General features: G+C 33.0%; 1 protein-coding gene across 1 annotated transcript; it reads right to left on the bottom strand.

Annotated features, from left to right (window-relative positions):
* Positions 1 to 18657: 18657 nt before the first annotated feature.
* Positions 18658 to 21390, bottom strand: LOC120206872 (subtilisin-like protease SBT1.7). The gene has a single exon (XM_039206448.1). It carries the CDS (start codon positions 21158 to 21160, stop codon positions 18869 to 18871), a length of 2292 nt encoding a protein of 763 aa, XP_039062379.1. The 5' UTR covers positions 21161 to 21390; the 3' UTR covers positions 18658 to 18868.
* Between the last annotated feature and the right edge of the window lie 357 nt (positions 21391 to 21747).

The raw sequence follows: 21747 nt of genomic DNA, 5'->3' as shown, positions 1-21747 counted from the left end.
TCATATGGCCAAGCCTTTGGTGCCATAGGTTTGATTTTCCATCAGCATCTGCTACTACAATGATATTCTCTAAATTTGAGGTTATATAGAGAGTACCAGTTTTCTTACCACGAGCAATGACGAGTGCTCCTTTGGTAATCTTTCATTCACAGCCTGAAAAGGTTGTGCTAAATCCTTCACCATCAAGCTGTCCTACAGAAATCAAATTTCTTTTGAGGCCAAGAATATGTTTCACTCCTTTCAGCGTCCAGGTTGTCTGGTTTGGCAACTTTAGTCGGATGTCTCCTTTTCCGATGATCTTCAAGGTTTCATCATCAGCTAGATAAACCTTCCCAAAATCACCACTGACATAATTTTCCATGATTTCTCGGCATGGGGTGGAGTGGAAAGATGCCCATGAATCCAAGATCCATGATTCAATCGGACTGTTGACGCTTAGAATCATGTCATCACCTGTCTCCTCTGTCACGTTGCAGATTCCTGTGTACCGATATTTTTCTTCAATGCTCGGTAATCTCTTTTAAAGTGACCCTTCTTGCCACAATTATAACAGGTAAAATCTTTCTTTCCCGTTCTGGATTTTCCCCGTCTGGATTTCGATCTGCCATGATTTGAATTTCTTTCTGAGGTTCTCCCTCTGGACTCCGTGTGAAAGGCTGAGGAGGTTGATGTTTCACCCGATTATCTCCGTCGAATTTCTTCGCTCAGTACCAGTGTAACACCCCAACCCGTACCCGACCCGGATACAAGTCTGAGGTGTCACATTGACTTTTCAAACTTTAACTCTTGACAAAATTCAAAGAAAATTTAAATCTTTCATTAAAGTAAAAGCGGTTTAATTACATAAATTGACCACAATACCCAAAATCAATAAGAGCATAACTAATTCAACCAATTAGTACATGCCAACTATACTCAAAATAACCAAAAACATTTAAATTCTCTATTTTCTGATTTGAAATTTTGTAAGGGAGGTGCTGACCTGTCTTACTCTTCTTCGCTTCTCTTCTAGCTTCTGTAACCTACGTGTGAAACAATCACAAGCTAAGTCTATGACTTAGTAAGGCATAAAAACTTATAATGCACTTTATAACATATATCAATACACGCATGTTCTGTTCTATCATGTTATACCAAATTACATGATTTCCTCATATCATGTAAAAGCATATCAGATTAATTACAATAAATACATACATGCACATAAATCATCATTAGCAGTTTATCATGTAATCACATACTTTTATGCTTAACCTTTTCAATCAAACACTATACACACACAACATCATATCATTTCTATAACATTTATCATATCACTAACATATAATTGTTTATATCTCTTGATTAGCCCATGTACATATGTGAGAACTATAGATATGTGAGTCTATAGAGGTTGTGCACTATGCTGTCACCACAGCTTGTATAATTGCACCGAAGTGCCACGTAGAATTGCACCGGAGTGCCGCGTAGAATTGCACCGTAGTGCCATATAATAATGTCCATAAGGACCACATATCATTCCTTAAGAATCATATACATATACTAGGGATCAAGTATGTGTCTCACCAGACTTCACACATGTTCCAAAGAATACATATATGTCCCGAAAGACCACATATCATTCCTTAAGAATCATATACATATGCCAAGGATCAAGTATGTATCTCACCAGACTTCACACATGTTCCAAAGAATACATATATATCCCGAAGGACCGCGTAGACCCTCGACTCTTGGCATGCCAACTATACCCCTAACTCTCATGACACATAACATGGGCATTAATATTTATATCATTTCATATTCACACATGCATATTAATTATCTTTTATCACATGTCTAATCTCTTATAATCATGTAATCACATAGCTCATGTCATTTCTTGTAAAATCACATATATCATGTAATACATATCAGGCATGGTTACACAACTCCTTTCGATATAACTTGTATGTACCTATATTCTTTTTCATATACTCACATAGTCATATAGTATAATATTTCATATAACCTCATGAATCAACTCACATGGATACATACTCAAATACTCATAATTACATATCACTTAAATTATTCATATTTACCTAAACCATGGTCATATAGCTTCTATCACCAAGTCACTTATCTAATCTCTTATTCTCATATGTTCATATTTATCATATAACACATAAGTTTTATTGCATATTTATATATCATTCCTACATCACTAATTCATAATATAATTTACATCATATCATCTACCTTATTCTGTATTTCTTGGTATGCACTTACATTACCTAACCTACATTATACTTATAAACCTGAATATATTACTTCTATTATTTCTTTTATATACAATTTAATCTATTTACTTGATTCAATTCCGTACAACTCCTATAATCATTTCATATCACTCCATAGCTTCTATTATACAACTAATATATCATAATTTTATTTAAGCATATTAATCTTTCTCCTCTATCTTATCTTATATGCTCATAGTATCACTGAAGTTCAAGTCTCCTAGTTAATATATTATTTATATAACCTTTGTTTACTTAGTTCATATACTTTCTCATAAACTCACTTTTACCATATTCTCATATTATTACTTAAATTATCTAATAACATGTATTCACGTAGTAATATTTCATTTATATATATGTATATATCAAAGATCTTATCACATAACTTATCTTTTATATTCATATAATTTATTATCATATCATATGGTTTATATCATCATAACATATCACATATTCACATCAACCATATAATACATATATACAATAACATGTCAACACATATAAATCATACACATATATACTTTTATTTATGAATTCATGCATTTTACTATGGAAAATAGACTTGTCGCAAGTCTTATTTCCATTTAACATCATATAATACTAATATGCACTCACCTGGCCTCACTAGTCCATTTCAATCTCTTATCTTCCCTTTTTTATCGATCTTAATTATCAATGATTCCGAAACTCGTTTAGGCTCTGAATCTACATAATTATACATTTTAAGACAATTATTAGATACCTACACCTTGTAATTTGATACTAGCAACTTAAACAAACTTATTAAACCAATATTTACAATTTTCCTTTAGGGGGAATCGGTTCCCTACTATGGGGGTATCTATTCCCTCATGTCATTCTGGAAATTTTTGTTCGTTTGAAGGGGTATTGGTTCCCCTTGAATGGGTACCGATTCCCCTTGCCCAGAAATCATATTTTTAGCTCAAAAATCACTTCATTTTCAGATCAACACTTCATACTTCACTCCCTTTAATATTCCTAACTTTCATACACATACTTAAACTCATTTCTACTCCATAATCACTTCTTTAAACTCAAAATTCTATCATTTACATGGCATTTAAAAATCACACTAAATTTCCAACATGTTCTAAAGCCCATTCTATTACATCATATCTCTTAATTTAACCCTTGACAAGTCAAATTAAACTTCAAAATCTATTAACTCCTTCTATTTCAAAAATTCACTTAAAAACTCATTTTTCTTAATTTCTCATAACTTGCTAATCTTTGAGTTTTAAGCCACCTAAAGCTTTCCTTAATCTTTCTTAACATCCCAAGAATCAAAACAAGCTTTAAAACGAAAGAATTAACCAACTGAAGACCCACTTACCTTATACAAGGCTTCACGGTGGAGAAGAGGAAGAAGAAGACTCTGGAGAAATTATCTCATTTCCCACGTTTTTATATCCCTTTAAAAAAAAGAATAAAAATCTTCTCTTAGAAAAGACCATAATACCCTTGTTATTTCCAAACTTTACCATTAAATCCAACATCAACTTTCTTCAATTAAATCCATGAACTTTTAACTTATTTCGAAATCGAGCACATAGTTTTTAAAATTTGCAATTTAGTCACTGACCCTAATTTGGGATGTTACAAATCTCCCCTCCTTTAAAGAAAATTCATCCTCGAATTTTCACTGCACACATTGATAAGAACATGTCTGCTAATGTTCTCATGTTGTTTCCTTTACTTAATCTTTCTTTCCCTTAGCTCTTCAACTACCCCTCTTTTTTTATGCATCCTTATCATGTCACTTATCATATAACCAATATCATCAGTTCTTATCACTCAAAATCATTAATCAATCAAATTTCTTATCAATCTTTAATTACCTTACAGTAATAACGAACTTTAATTCCATCATCACTTAATTACTTCTTAAACTTCCTTAATACATATAAATTATTCTTTATTCCTCTGACTAATCTCCTTGACCCAGAAACATAACCTTTATCACATCTGATTCTTTAAACTTTTTCCTTATTCCATTTTTCCTTTATTCATTCAAAAATCAAAATCTCCTTATACACATATCATATCTTTTCTTTAATATACACATACTCTTTTCTTATCATTTATACTCATCTCTGATTATTGATCTTCATCATATCTTCGTAGCTTGATAATCTACTATACTTATACATAAAACACCCTTTAAAACGTAAAAATACTTATTTCCTTGCCAACATCATATCTATATGATCAAAACCATATCCAAATCCACATCATACTTGATTAACTTAACTTTATCTTTTATTCAAATCTTATAACTCTATTATCCATACTATTACAATTAATCAATAACAATGCTTCCATTTAGGGCATAAGCCCTAATCAAACTACTCATATTCATCTTCTCAGTTGAAATCCAACCAGTGCAATTTACTTACTTATCAAATCCACATTTATTCTTATACACCATACAATTTCTGTTGTTCCAACACAACCTTATAATTCTTTTATCTTATAAACTGATCAATGATGTTCCCATTCTTAAACTCTTCTTATCAATCCTTATCTTTACTCAAACATATGAATCCTCACCTTCTTCACTATATCACATCATTATGATCAAAATATACAACTGTATCCAAATCCACTTCATATTTAGTTATCTTATCATGACAATATCTCAAAATCTTATAAATACAATACATTTTCCATCACCTCATCTGGTTAGCCAACGCTAACTCTTTCCATCTAGAATGCAAGCCCTTACAATAGCCACACTCTTGCTTATACACGGTACTATCTCTTTGTTTCAACCTCATAAGCTCTGACTTTATATGTCTTATACGCTTATCACTGATGCACTTATTCTTGAATTCTCCTAACTAATAACCACATGCATGAATCTTCTATCATTCTTATGTTAACATCTGTTCACTATACTTCAACTTCTCCACATAGTAACTAAACTATTTCATCTAACTTCTTCACTTCAAAATAGTGGAAACTCTTTAGTTTTCTTATGGTGACACTTGTTCACCATATTCAATCGTATCCATGAAATAATAAGAATATTTTATATCACTTTTCCGATTCAGACATGTGAAAACTTTCTATCACTATTCTAATATGATTTCAACTTTCTGAAATCAGTCTTTGATCTTATGAAGCACTTCCTGAGGTGTCCGCTCTTCTCCCTGCCTGGCCAGGGCAGGTGAATTGCTATCACAATCAGGAATATCGTCTCTTACTTCACTTCAAAATTACTATAATCATACTTCTATTATAACTTAACAATCTAATTCTATTAGCAAGACAACACACTCCTTACACTATCAGATCATAATTTTTCACCTTATATTGGCATGTACACATTTTATGACACTTTGGACTTCGGTTTATGTCGAGAATCGACTAAACCTTAGCTCTGATACCATTAAATGTAACACCCCAACCCGTACCCGACCCGAATACGAGTCTGAGGTGTCACATTGACTTTTCAAACTTTGACTCTTGACAAAATTCAAAGAAAATTTAAATCTTTCATTAAAGTAAAAGGGGTTTAATTACATAAATTGACCACAATACCCAAAATCAATCAGATCATAACTAATTCAACTAATTAGTACATGCCAACTATACTCAAAATAACCAAAAACATTTAAATTCTCTATTTTCTGATCTGAAATTTTGTAAGGGATGTGCTGACCTGTCTTACTCTTCTTCGCTTCTCTTCTAGCTTCTGTAACCTACGTGTGAAACAATCACACGCTAAGTCTATGACTTAGTGAGGCATAAAAACTTATAATGCACTTTATAACATATATCAATACACACATGTTCTGTTTTATCATGCTATACCAAATTACATGATTTCCTCATATCATGTAAAAGCATATCAGATTAATTATAATAAATACATACATACACATAAATCATCATTAGCAGTTTATCATATAATCACATACTTTTATGCTTAACCTTTTCAATCAAACACTATACACACACAACATCATATCATTTCTATAACATTTATCATATCACTAACATATAATTGTTTATATCTCTTGATTAGCCCATGTACATATGTGAGAACTATAGATATGTGAGTCTATAGAGGTTGTGCACTATACTGTCACCACAGCTCGTATAATTGCACCGAAGTGCCACGTAGAATTGCACCGGAGTGCCGCGTAGAATTGCACCGTAATGCCATATAATAATGTCCATAAGGACCACATATCATTCCTTAAGAATCATATACATATACTAGGGATCAAGTATGTGTCTCACCAGACTTCACACATGTTCCAAAGAATACATATATGTCCTGAAGGACCACATATCATTCCTTAAGAATCATATACATATGCCAAGGATCAAGTATGTGTTTCACCAGACTTCACACATGTTCCAAAGAATACATATATGTCCCGAAGGACCGCGTAGACCCTCGACTCTTGGCATGCCAACTATACCCCTAGCTCTCATGACACATAACATGTGCATTAATATTTATATCATTTCATATTCACACATGCATATTAATTATCTTTTATCACATGCCTGATCTCTTATAATCATGTAATCACATAGCTCATGTCATTTCTTGTAAAATCACATATATCATGTAATACATATCAGGCATGGTTACACAACTCCTTTCGATATAACTTGTATGTACCTATATTCTTTTTCATATACTCACATAGTCATATAGTATAATATTTCATATAACCTCATGAATCAGCTCACATGGATACATACTCAAATACTCATAGTTACATATCACTTAAATTATTCATATTTACCTAAACCATGGTCATATAGCTTCTATCACCAAGTCACTTATCTAATCTCTTATTCTCATATGTTCATATTTATCATATAACACATAAGTTTTATTGCATATTTATATCTCATTCCTATATCACTAATTCATAATATAATTTACATCATATCATCTACCTTATTCTGTATTTCTTGGTATGCACTTATATTACCTAACCTACATTATACTTATAAACCTGAATATATTACTTCTATTATTTCTTTTATATACAATTTAATCTATTTACTTGATTCAATTCCGTACAACTCCTATAATCATTTCATATCACTCCATAGCTTCTATTATACAACTAATGTATCATAATTTTATTTAAGCATTTGAATCTTTCTCCTCTATCTTATCTTATATGCTCATAGTATCACTGAAGTTCAAGCCTCCTAGTTAATATATTATTTATGTAACCTTTGCTTACTTAGTTCATATCCTTTCTCATAAACTCACTTTTACCATATTTTCATATTATTACTTAAATTATCTCATAACATGTATTCACGTAGTAATATTTCATTTATATATATGTATATATCAAAGATCTTATCACATAACTTATCTTTTATATTCATATAATTTATTATCATATCATATGGTTTATATCATCATAACATATCACATATTCACATCAACCATATAATACATGTAACACCCCCAACCCGTATCCGACCCGGATACGAGTCCGAAGTGTCACATTGTCTTTTCAAACATTTATTCATATAAAATAGTGAGTAATTTAAAAACTTTTATAACATTGAACTTATTCAAAACGTTTACAAAACTATTCAGAGCTTATACAATATATATTCTTTTGATTACATGCCAACTAAAACTTTATTTATTAAAATACGTATTATTCACCTATTTTCTGATCTGACATTTGGTAAGGAGAACTGACCGGTCTTGCTCCATATTGCTCTTTACTCTTCTCGAAACCTACGTGTGAAACAATCACACGCTAAGTCGTTGACTTAGTGAGGCATATAAACATATAATAAAAACCATAGAACATTTCATATAACAAAACACATACCTGTACAAATACTATCATTATCATTAACATATCTATCATATAATATCATACATTTTTCCAATCAATACCCATTTCATCCGATGAATATGTATTCTAAATATTTGATCATGACATTTCAATATGCATGTATCTATTACATGATAACATATATAATCATATCATGCACATACGAAACTTACCTTCTTGTACCACTTTCACTTTAAAGTTTGTATTTCAATTGCCCATGTATATTATTGAGAATAGAGGTATGTGAGTACATTGAGGTTGTGCACTAATGCTGTCACCACAACTCGTATAATTGTACCGAAGTGCCACGTAGAATTGCACCGTAGTGCCATATAATAATGTCCATAAGGACCCCATATTATTCCTTAAGAATCATATACATATACTAGGGATCAAGTATGTGTCTTACAAGACTTCACACATGTTCCACAGAATATATATATATCCCGAAGGACCGCGTAGAATTGCACCGTAGTGCCATATAATAATATCCATAAGGACCACATATTATTCCTTAAGAATCATATACATATACTAGGGATCAAGTATGTGTCTTACAAGACTTCACACATGTTCCACAGAATATATATATATCCCGAAGGACCGCGTAGAATTGCACCGTAGTGCCATATAATAATGTCCATAAGGACCACATATTATTCCTTAAGAATCATATACATATACTAGGGATCAAGTATGTGTCTTACAAGACTTCACACATGTTCCACAGAATATATATATCCCGAAGGACCGCGTAGAACCCTCGACTCTTGGCATGCCAACTATACCTATAGCTCTCATATCATATACTATGGGCATTATTCTTATGTTTCATATCACTTGTTCCTTTTCTTCTGTCACATACTATATGTATGTGTGAACGTACATCTCATATCATATAACCTTTATCTCAAGTGCATGTAATCACGTATATCATTTCATATGGATTATATCATTTCTCATTTTTCATGTAAACACACATGTCATATCTTATTCACATATGTTCATATATACATCATATATCACATAGAATAACATATAAACTTATACAAGTATTCATGTACATACTTTCATATAGTTCGTATATCAATGCCCTATAACTTATCTCACATTATTTATATCCTAGTTTCATATATTTACTTAATTCAATTTCACATAACTTGTTACCTATATATATTCTTATAACTTGTCATCACATAACTCCCATAACATCTTCCTATAGCTTCATAGATCTTTACTATGACTTATATTATATGTTCATTTAATCACTTCTGTCAATGTCTCCTAATTTATATATTATTTTCATATTGTCCTATAGGTCAATGTTATTTAACTTGTCTCACTTTTCATTTCATCTCATAAGTTGGTTATACTAATTCTCATATATTTAACTCGTGTAATTTATATCTTGTTATTATATCTTCAACTAGACCTATATCCACATGTTCATAATCACATAACTTATATTCTTTTTCATATAATCACATATGTCTATGTCGTTTAACTTATCATTTATATCAATATCATCTATTTTATATCATTTTCTCTTGCTATCACATAAGTCCTTGCTATTTTTACATAGTTCGTGATCCTATAGTCAATTATAATAGCATATGCTTATCTTATCTAATATCATATAGTTCTTTAACTTATGTCCTATATCACATATTTATATTATAAACTTATATAATCACATATACTATTTAAACCCGTTCACCTAACTTATCACACTAACATATATTCATTCAATTCATGTAACATATGCAATACATATAACATATATACCCATTTTCATGCACTCATGCAAACATAAGAATCACAATTCAAATAACATTTTTAGGAGTCCCTTCTTACCATAGTGACTCCATCACTGGCTCATCGCAAGCCAATGTTTATTTGATACATAAGTACAATTTAAATTGCACTCACCTGGGCCTCGTTGTTTGAATCAATCCTAATCCTTAGTTTGTTCCGGAACAAGCTTTCATTCTATATCTACATAATAATACATTAATACTTATCATTATACTGATTGATATATTCGAAACTATCACTCCTTAGTCTCAAAGAAAAGCCAATTTCATCTTTTAATGAAGGTATGCATCGATGCACTACACCATGCATCGATGCATAAATCCTATTCGATGTTTGTATTTAATGGGGATGCATCGATGCACTCCTTATGCATCGATGCATAAATCCTATTCGATGTTTTCTATTTAAATTCATGCATCGATGCACTGCATGTGCATCGATGCACCTTAAACAATTTCTGGTATTTATCATCGATGCATCGGTGCACAATGAATGTGCATCGATGCACATTGCCCAGAACTGACATTTTAGCACGTAAATCATCAACTCTTCCCTTAATTCTTCTATTTTAAGCCCCTATTTTGACATTAAACTCAATTACCATTACTTGAACCAACTTATATCCATGTAAATCATCTTTAACCTCAAAATCTTATCTTCTTTATGAGATTCAAGAATCATACCAAATTTTCTATATTTTCTAAATCCAATTCTATCACTCCAAATCTCTTAATTTAACCATTGACAAGTCAAATTTAACTTCCAATTTAAGAAATGAACTCTACTTCAAGATTTCACTTTTCTACTTCCTTTCTTTAATTCTTCATCTACTCCTCATCTTATGGTTTTAAGATAATCTAAGCTTTCCTTAAGCTTAGTTATTATCTAAGGATCAATAAGCAACCTTAAATTCATCAAGAATTTGATCCACAAGAAAACTCACCTTTAGCTTGGCTCTCACACGTATAAAGAAGAAGAAAGGAGAAGAGAACTCTGGATGTTTCTCATTTCCCACGTTTATATTACCTTTAAAAGAAAGATAAAAATCTTTCTGATCAAATGACCATTTAACCCTTAACTTCTTTTAATAATTACAAAATAACCTTCATCATATATATTCAATAATCATTAAACTATTTCATTCTTATACTTTAGTCACCAAATTCTGAAACTTTACAATTTGGTCACTAACCTGGTATTGCGGATGTTACAATACATATATACAATAACATGTCAACACATATAAATCATACACATATATACTTTTATTTATGAATTCATGCATTTTACTATGGAAAATAGACTTGTCGCAAGTCTTATTTCCATTTAACATCATATAATACTAATATGCACTCACATGGCCTCACTAGTCCATTCCAATCTCTTATCTTTCCTTTTTTATCGATCTTAATTGTCAATGATTCTGGAACTCGTTTAGGCTCTGAATCTACATAATTATACATTTTAAGACAATTATTAGATACCTACACCTTGTAATTTGATACTAGCAACTTAAACGAACTTATTAAACCAATATTTACAATTTTCCTTTAGGGGGAATCGGTTCCCTACTATGGGGGTATCGATTCCCTCATGTCATTCTGGAAATTTTTGTTCGTTTGAAGGGGTATCGGTTCCCCTTGAATGGGTATCAATTCCCCTTGCCCAAAAATCATATTTTTAGCTCGAAAATCACTTCATTTTCAGCTCAACACTTCATACTTCACTCCCTTTAATATTCCTAACTTTCATACACATACTTAAACTCATTTCTACTCCATAATCACTTCTTTAAACTTAAAATTCTATCATTTACATGGCATTCAAAAATCACACTAAATTTCCAACATGTTCTAAAGCCCATTCTATCACTTCATATCTCTTAATTTAACCCTTGACAAGTCAAATTAAACTTCAAAATCTATTAACTCCTTCTATTTCAAAAATTCACTTAAAAACTCATTTTCTTAATTTCTCATAACTTGCTAATCTTTGAGTTTTAAGCCACCTAAAGCTTTCCTTAATCTTTCTTAACATCCCAAGAATCAAAACAAGCTTTAAAATGAAAGAATTAACCAACTGAAGACCCACTTACCTTATACAAGGCTTCACGGTGGAGAAGAGGAAGAAGAAGACTCTGGAGAAATTATCTCATTTCCCACGTTTTTATATCCCTTTAAAAAAAAGAATAAAAATCTTCTCTTAGAAAAGACCATAATACCCTTGTTATTTCCAAACTTTACCATTAAATCCAACATCAACTTTCTTTAATTAAATCCATGAACTTTTTAACTTATTTCGAAATCGAGCACATAGTTTTTAAAATTTGCAATTTAGTCACTGACCCTAATTTGGGATATTACAACCAGATCCCGAACATCGTCGAATTTTAATTTACTATTTCCCGACGAGCTGCTAACTGCTGTAACAGTAGCATTCCAACTGTCTGGTAGAGATGATAAGAGAATTAAAGCTCGAACTTCATCATCGAATTCAATTTCCACTGAACTCAATTGAGTTGTGATTGTGTTGAGTTCATTTAGGTGTTGTGCCATCGATGCCCCTTTCGTCATCCGCAAATTGAATAATCGCCTTATCAAGTGCACTTTGTTTGAGGCTGATGGCTTCTCATACATACTGGAGAGAGCCACCATAAGACTCGTCGTGGTCTTTTCCTTTGCTATGTTGAAAGAAACATTGCGGGACAACGTCAGTCGGATAACTCCGAGGGCTTGTCTGTCGAGAAAAGCCAGTCTTCATTCTTCATGCCCTCTGGTTGTTTTCCTGAGAGAGGTTGATATAGATTTTTTTGGTACAAAAAATCTTCAATCTGCATCCTTCAAAAGCCAAAGTCCGCACCATCGAACTTTTCAATTTTCACCTTCCCTTCGTCTGCAGCCATCACTCCCACTCGAATATGGCTTCTTCGGATCGTTTCTGACAATTTGTGTGAACCACCGTGTATTATAACACCTTCATCGACAAACTCGTATCGCCGACAAAATTTTTACTATTTACGAAATTCACTATTCATGTGAATAATAATGAATAGTAACCTCGCAAAAATTGACAAAATTCACAACCAAAAGCTCTGATTACCAGTTGTTAGGAAATAAACCGAGTACAAGTAATTTCCCTATAACCAGATTAGTGAGAATGCAAAATAAAAGCGGAATAATAATACCCAAAATTGATAACAGAGTTCAGCCAATTGTGCCTACGTCTCCGGACTGCTGCAAATCTTTTACTAAGAGAGAAAATTACAGGTGTTTACAAAACACTCATTACTCACGAGAAAGCTCTCTAGTAATGGGAGAAAGAAATGATTTTTGGGATGATTTTGAAGCTAAATGAACTAGGGTATTTATAGTTAAAACTTAGGGACTAATCTTGTAAATACCCTAAAATGTGTAGTGGCTAAAATGTAATTAAGCCAAAAATCATTTTCAACAACCAAATTTCGGTACATTTAAAGCCACCGAAAGTTGCCCACCTACCTTAATTATTTTCCAACAGATATGTCTCAATTTCTTATATTCATAACAAATAATAAAAACATTTTTCTCATTATGATTCATACTTCAATTTTTTAATATATTTTTCCTTTGATAGACTTCAAAGAAAATTAGAATCTTTTAGCAAACTATATCATCTCTTTATCTTTATTCACTATCTTCACTTGAATCGCCTTCCTTGCTTTTGGAGGATTTCAGTGTTACACCAACTTTCTTTTCTTGTTTCTCTCTTATTATTCCATTATCATCTTATAAGTAAGAAAAGATCTATTAAGTTAAGTAAGAATGTAACAACCCGGAAAAAATAATAATAAAATAAAATAAAAGTTAATCAATTTGGTGAAATTTAAGGGCCAAATTAAAAGTTTTCAGAGTTTGTAAGCCATTTTAGAAGTTGAAGAAAATTCAAGGATCTAACCCTGAATTTGACCATTTTGTGTCGACAGAGAATCCTCATAAATGCATGAATTTGGTTTCTATTTGCAAAACCAGAAACCAAATTCACAAATATTTTCTCCCCGCACCCCTCTTTTGAGCTCCGATTTCTCCATCGTTTGGCCATCGTTTGTCGATCTAAAACCACCATCGTGTTTGTCGTCAATCGGTGAACAAAACCCCATAAACCTCTCGTCTTGAAACGTTATCTAACACCGTGAATTTCGATTAAAGTTTCAAAGTTTTTTTAACACCACCGCCATGAAAATCGTCGATTCATCGTCGATCATTGCTCCGTTTTCGACACCTCTCGCACCATCATGTTCCTTATGTCGTTCCGAGTCCACTGGTGTCCTTCTTGTCTCCGTTTTCATCGGCGCGTCAGGGAGATGAAGAAGTTAAAGTTTATGAATTTTTAAAATCGAGCTCTCCGTCGTTCAAAATTTTGAACCGAGCTTGGTAATTGTCTCAAAATCCTATAAAATAATTTTAGAAATTTTTCTGGAATTTTTCGGGACTCCCAGGCCACCGCACACGGCCCCACGCGCGTGGGGAATGTCCAACGCATGGTGGGCAGATTTGAACCATTGACTGACCCGACTGCCGACCCGATCCGTTGATCGTTGACCATTGACTATTGAATTTGACAAAATAGTCAAAATTTTTGAAAAGTCATATTTTATGTTTTTTGACGTCCTGAGTCTAATTTCGAAGTCCGTTTTGTCAAATTCAAACCCAAAAGCCTCCGAATTGACCCTTAAACCCGAAAATTGCATATTTATCTCTATGTTTTAATTCAGTTAATTAAACTGAATGGTCAAGGACTAATTATTGTTATGATATGTTAAAAGGTACTCGGGGATCTCCTGACTGTTTCACTGTTCGACCCGATTCCTCCCGATCTGCTCGTCCACGAGAGGTCGTGAATACTTGTATAGTTCTGTAATCATGTTAGTTATTATGTTTATAATATTATTGTGAATATGACCTTGTTCTAATATGGCTTAGGTTCTCGTTCAGTCGAAGAGCCTAGTGAAGTTGGTGCTCGATAGATCTTCCGGACTGACCCTATTATCGAGGTGTATTCCTTGTGTGCAGTATAAATGTTTTTAAATATCTGTTTGAAATCTCATGTGCTCATGATTGTTTTTTCTGATTTGAAATACAATGTTTGATCTGATTTGATTACTGTATGATTTACATGATTGTGTGCTCTTGAATCGACGATTTTTACAACAGTGGTGTTAAAAAAACTTTAAACTTTGAATCAAAATTCACGGTGTTAGATGACGTTTCAGGACAAGAGTTTTACGGGGTTTTGTTCACCGGTTGACGACGAACACGATGGTGGTTTCGAATCGACGAACGGTAGCCGGACGGTGGAGAAATTGGAGCTCAAAGGAGGGGTGCAGGGAGGAAATATTTGTGAATTTGGTTTCTAGTTTTGCAAAGAGAAACCAAATTCACGCATTTATGAAGGAGTCTCTGTCGACACAAAATGGTTAAATTCAGGGCTAGGTCCCTGAATTTCCTTCAACTTCTAAAATGGATTACAAACTCTGGAAACTTTTAATTTGGCCCTTAAATTTCACCAAATTTATTAACTTTTATTTTATTTTATTATTATTTTTTTCGGGATTGTTACAAAGAATGAGAGTCTTTAGATTTTTTCTTAAAATATTATTACTTTCTTTTTATTGAATAGTCTGAGGTGATTACAAGGTAGTATCTATTCATAATCTTTGTTAACCATTGATAATGCACATACACCCTACAAATATAGTTGCTAGAACGTAGAACCTCAAGAGAGAATAACACTTCTATTAACCACTGAAACTACTTGATAAGTTCCTGTAGTCTTCTTCGCTTGTTAAGACTTTGAAAGCTACGTAGCATCTTCCTTACAACTTTTTCATTTAGAATTGGTTTCCCATATTCTTTAAGAACATTGATAATGATAATGAATCTATCATACATTGTCTTGGTATCTTCATTAAGTTTCATCTTAAAATGTTAATAGTTGAAAGTAAAAAAATCGATCCTTTTTTTTTCTATTGATAACCTCATGAGTGACTTTTAATTTATCTTAAATCTCTTGAAAATTTGAATAAGAGGCACTTCCATACTCATCCAAGTCAAAAGCACAAAATAAAATATGCATAGCCTTTGTAATTTAGTTGGAATCAATTCTTCTCTTCCCCACTCCACTCCTTCATTTCCTTGTTGGAGTAGAATGACCTTTCATTGTGATTTCTCAAGCACCAAGATCAGTAGATTAAATGAATAACTTCATTTTATTCTTCCAATAAATATAATTAGCTCTATGGAGGTTTGTTATGAATTAGGGATCTTCATGAAATAAGAATTAGAGGTGGAAGCCATATTTAAGGTTGATGTAGAAATTGTTAGAGCCCTCTAAGGACTTTCTCAATGTTATTAACCTATTAATAGAGACTCACTTTGATACTAATCGTTAATTTGATCAATCAACAAAATAGTATCAAGAAATGGTGAATTAGCTCTTTAAAATTTTCGTGAAAGTTATAAAAATTATATATATGTATATATATAATACTTTAGAATGGTTTAATTTTTAAACCAAGTATAGATACACTATTTTAGTTATATGCTACCTTAGAATTTTCTTAAATCTAATAGATTTGTTTATCTTTGAAGATAATATGTAACTTTGAAACAATTTATTAAGGTTTATTCCTCAAAACTTTAAGAACACTCTCCCTCGAGAAATATAAATTAGCAAATTGAAAATAATATAGCTGTTGATTTGTAAAGAACACTTTAGGGTAAAAGTACATTTTTAAGAACACTTATGTCGATTATAATATATTTTTATTATGTAATAATTATATTTGGTAAAAGTATTAGGATAATGGTTTGAAAACAAATGGTTTATATAGGACGATGGAGAAATTATTTTCTTAATTAGGGTAGAATGAATAATGTAGGGGGAAGTCGGCCGGATCATTTGGTGATTTTATGAAGTCGATCGAACTACATGGCGTCTAGATCGGACTATACAGAGTAGCGAAAGACATGCATGGAGGATGAAGGGAAGACGTCATATCTTCCATGTGTCTTTTAGAAGACGTGAAGTGGTTCGATCGATTTTTCCCTGCGTTATTTATTAATTTCCCCAGCACCCTATATGAGCCATTATATTTTTTTCCAAACTATTATCCCAACAATTTTATTAGTTATAATTGAAGTATTTGATATCATATAATTTTTAATATTTTAATAATTAAATTATATAAAATTTAATATATTACTTTATCAATATTATAATTGATATTTTTGGTATATAATTTTCTTAATAGTCCTATAATGATTATAAGGTAGTATTTTTTTCAAAAGTTTTCTTAATGACAACGTACATAAACCCGTAGACATAAATGTTTGAAGTAAAAACTTGTTGAGAGAACATAACTCCTTTTAAACACTTTGGTTACTTGATACTTTTAATATATAAAATTAGATTACATTGTTATGGAAGTAATGTATAAATCAACATTTTTAAATAATTACAAACCAAGAATGTTGAATTATTAGTGCAAATTTTGTTTTTTCAGTTCACGGGTATTTGTTTTTGCTTCTTTATTTATATATTATTAATTTATGCAAAAGGTTTGGAAATTATTGTATGGAGGTTCATCCACCAACCAACCATCCCCTTCTTCCATTTCGTCTGCCCAAAATATCTGTATATAATATTATATAGGGTCTTTAATTGAATTAATTTTACGAATTAAAATTACATTAATTTAATAAAAAAGTTTTCTGAAATGATAATAAATATTATCATTTATATATTTTTAAATAAAATAATCAAAGATTTAAATATTCAAAATTTCAAATTTTATTTAATAAAAGTTACATACAAATCTTTTAATATTTAATCTATATTTTTTTATTAAATAAGTTATTATATAGAATATTATTTGTTGAAAATAAATATTTGACATTTAATGTGCATTGTGTGGTCCGCAAGTCACGTGTAGCCAACGAACCGCCTGATAGTGAATACTTTAATTAATTTTCATTTGATTTATCAATAAATTTTAGGATAAACGATAAATATGATCCCTTAATTATAAAATATTTTTATTTAAGTTATTTAATAATAAAATATTATAAAATACTTATTTAACTAATAAAAATATAAAATGATCAATTATTGTCAAATTTTTAATACATATGATATGATGATAGTCTAAATTTATATATTAGTCAATATAATGTAAATTAAATTAAACAAGAACTCGTTTATACTAATAAAAAATAGAATTGTTTTACAACTCCAATATACTTTTATAAGATTAAGATTTTCGATAGTCATATTTTAAATAAATTTATAATATTTAATTATATGATTTATATAAAAGTTTAATCATTAAATATATTTATAAAATAAATATTTGTTTAAAAAACTCGAATAATTTAAAATACAATTAATCCTATTTAGAATTAAATTTTGATCTAGTATAATGTTTTAACTGATGCCTCCTTTATCTATTATTTTAACACAAAATATTATTTTATAATAAAAATAATGGTAATTAATTTAACTAAGTATAAAAGCTTAATTATTAATTTAATTTAATAATATTAAAAAATAATTGATTATGAGAAAAGGCTGTTCATCTTCTTCCCAAGAATCCTAGTGATGAAAATGTTAACAACCATAAAAGGAACTTGAGTGAATTGAGCATATGATATAAAGTGCTGCTACACAATTAAAGGATATTCATAACAGTATATGAAGAAAGAAAAAGCAAAAACCACTCAAATTTCCTGGTTTTCACCTTCTCTCACACAGAAGAACATCAAACACTTAGAGCGAGCTTTCCATTTTTAGCTGGTTATGCAGGCCACTAGACAGTTGAACTACCCCTGTTTCTTTCGAGTGAGCCAATTAAACCTATCCCCTTTATTCTCCCTATCAACTCCAGCTTATTGCAATAGGACTGCCCACAATATGCTTCCCATCAGACCATTCCAAACGACCGAAGCTGTTCCTATTGCTTGGCTGTGAACTACCGCTGAACGTCACTGTATATGATTTCTTCTCGTTTGCTTGGCTGAAACTCAAACTCTCTGGCTCAACTGATATCTTAACACCCGGAGTTTCACTTTCCGGTGACATCCACACCTTGTAAGTCCCTGGCGACCCCACATTTGTGAGGGTTCTAGTGTGTTTAACCACAGTCGAGCCACCCGTGACTGAATCGAAGTTGACAGCAAACGAAGGGTAGTTAAGATCAGTAACTCTGTATCTCTTACTCGCATCACATGAGAAATTCCTCCTTGCCAATGATCTGATTTGGAACTCGGAGTAGTTTAAGGCACAAAGGAAACCCAGATAATCTTCCACTGCTAAATCATACACAAGCCCCGGGTTAAGTGCTGAAACAGGATCCACATGTCCAGCACCGTGATCGAACGGGGTGGATGGTTTCCCGGTAGCGATATCTTGCATTTTCTGCTTGTTTTTGTATTCTGTGTAAGCTGTGGTCATGAGAGCTGATCTTATAGCTGCTGGGCTCCAATCCGCGTGAGCCGCCTTGAGAAACCCTGCAAGGCCACTAACATGTGGGCAGGACATTGAGGTTCCCGAGATAATGTTGAAATCCACTCGTCTGGTATCCGTAGCTAACCCCGTTGGACCTACGGCGCCCGACCACCCTGCTAAAATGTTAACCCCTGGAGCAATCATGTCTGGTTTCAATATGTCGGGAGTTATGGAATTAGGCCCTCTTGAACTGAAAGCAGCCACCACCGGTGATGGCTCAATACCAACTTTGGTTCCTTCAAAGATAATTGTAACAGTTGGGTTAGGGTTTGAAAACAAGTAATCTTTTATAGAATCACCGGATTTTTGACCCACGGCGGTTGCAGGAAGCAAATGTGCGTCAGCTACAAGCTCTTCACCGTTCGCGGCGGTGTTAGACAACACCATGCCTAAACCACCGGCTGCTTTTACGACAGCTCCCTTTTGAACCCTGGCATTCACCCCGCGATCACATAGAACGATTTTTCCGGCAACCTTTTCTGGTATCAAAGTACCCATCATGCACAAATTCCCGTTCGTAGCATTGCTGGCATTACCGGCATAAACAAATGGCAGCATTTTGCCAGGCAAGGGGTTGCCTCGGTAAAGCGACACACCGGAGTAGTTTCTGCCATTTCCGAGGCTAACGAAAGAAGGGAAATCACGATCCAATGTACCGGCGCCGACGGTTGTGATCCAAGGAGCCACGTTTGATAAACTGTAAGCACTCGGACCAGCATTTCCGGCCGAGCAAGAAACTAAAATCCCCTTCTCCATAGCAGCAAAAGCTCCGATTGCAACACTGTCCCTGTAGTAATCCGACATGCCGCCACCGAGTGACATTGATAGTACATTAACGTTGTCATCAATGGCCTTTTCCATGGCAGCCAAGATGTCCGAACTGAAACATCCACCTGTCCAACAAACCTTGTAAACCGCAACTCTGGCGCGCGTGGCCATTCCACGCGCCGTCCCCTCGGCGTACCCGAACAAGCTAGCTCCTTCGACGACCGACCCTGCAGCCGTGGAGGCCGTATGAGTACCATGTCCGTCATCATCTCGAGGTGATTTAGATTCCTTGGACTCATCGATTGGACCCAAGGCAGCCTCATACCCTCTAGCAAAGTACCTCGCGCCTATCAATTTTCTATTGCAATTCGATAAGGTGAAATTGGTGCCTGATTCGCACGCGCCTTTCCAGCTTCTTGGTATTGGTCCAAGCCCTGTATCGACGAAGCTCTTACTTTCAGGCCAAACACCAGTATCTAACACACCAATGACAACTTCACTCGCCGAGTCAGACTCGGGGAACAAATCAGCAGCTTTACTGAGTCCAAGAAACTCAGGTGTACGAGTGGTGTGCAACTCGTATCTTAACTCGGGCAAAACTGCAAGGATCCCCGGTTGGCTCTCGAGTTGCTTAGCTTCTGCGTAGGTTAGCTGAGTAGAGAATCCATGGATAACGTTGTCGTAGGTATAAAGCATTTTAGCAGAGCCGGACACGGATTTCAAAGACGAGTCATACCAGTGAGAGTGGTGCTGAAAACTCGTTGGCATCTCGGATTTAGCCATGTGCACGATGTAAGTCTTCCTGCGGCTCTTCTCCTTCCCCGATGGTGCAGCCATGGACAAGTGGTAGAAACCCAGAAGCAAAACAATCATAAAACACTTAACCGTCTCCATTTTTGTTCACTCTCTTTTTCACCAGAAAGAGAGGAAAGCAATAGAGATGAAAACCGAAATAAAGTTCTTGATTTTATATAGAAAAACAAAGGAAACAGATAAGAATCATTGAGCTTTGTTTAGCCTTTTTTTAATGGAAAAAAAGGAGAGAGTAACGTGTTCGTAGGGACGGTGGTGGGTGTCTTGTTCTTTGAATGATTGGTTTTGAAGAAAAGAAAAAGAGTGATGGAGGTTAAGAGGTGATACAGGATATTAACTTTGTTTCACATGACTTCATGTCTTCGAGGAACTGAAATGACTCTCTCTCTTCCCCCACTGTAATGCTGATTACCTTTATCTTTTTGCAGAAGGGGCATAGAAAAAAGCAATAATTGAGGGTAAAAGAGTTAAAAACTTTATCCTTTTAATTTTTTTCTTCCTTCAATTACACACTTTTAGTTGCATTCAAAGAAATTTTAAATTCAAGATTCATAGTAAATAATATTTTAATAACGTTTTCGTATTTCAAGTTTTGGTGGGTGATGTGAGAAAGAAAATGCGAAGGCCAGAAAAGTATACCAAATTAAAGGTTCACTTTTTCTTATTGA

Source organism: Hibiscus syriacus, unplaced genomic scaffold (genome assembly GCF_006381635.1).
Source record: "Hibiscus syriacus cultivar Baekdansim isolate YM2019G1 unplaced genomic scaffold, ASM638163v2 tig00014064_pilon, whole genome shotgun sequence".
In the NCBI taxonomy this organism is placed as follows: Eukaryota; Viridiplantae; Streptophyta; class Magnoliopsida; order Malvales; family Malvaceae; genus Hibiscus; species Hibiscus syriacus.
The sequence above is the reverse complement of the archived record's forward strand: the minus strand, read 5'-3'. Positions and strand labels throughout refer to the sequence as shown.

Bases quoted from the DNA above. Each gene is read 5' to 3' on its own strand.
- LOC120206872 (XM_039206448.1), bottom strand. From the start codon at position 21,160: ATGGAGACGGTTAAGTGTTTTATGATTGTTTTGCTTCTGGGTTTCTAC.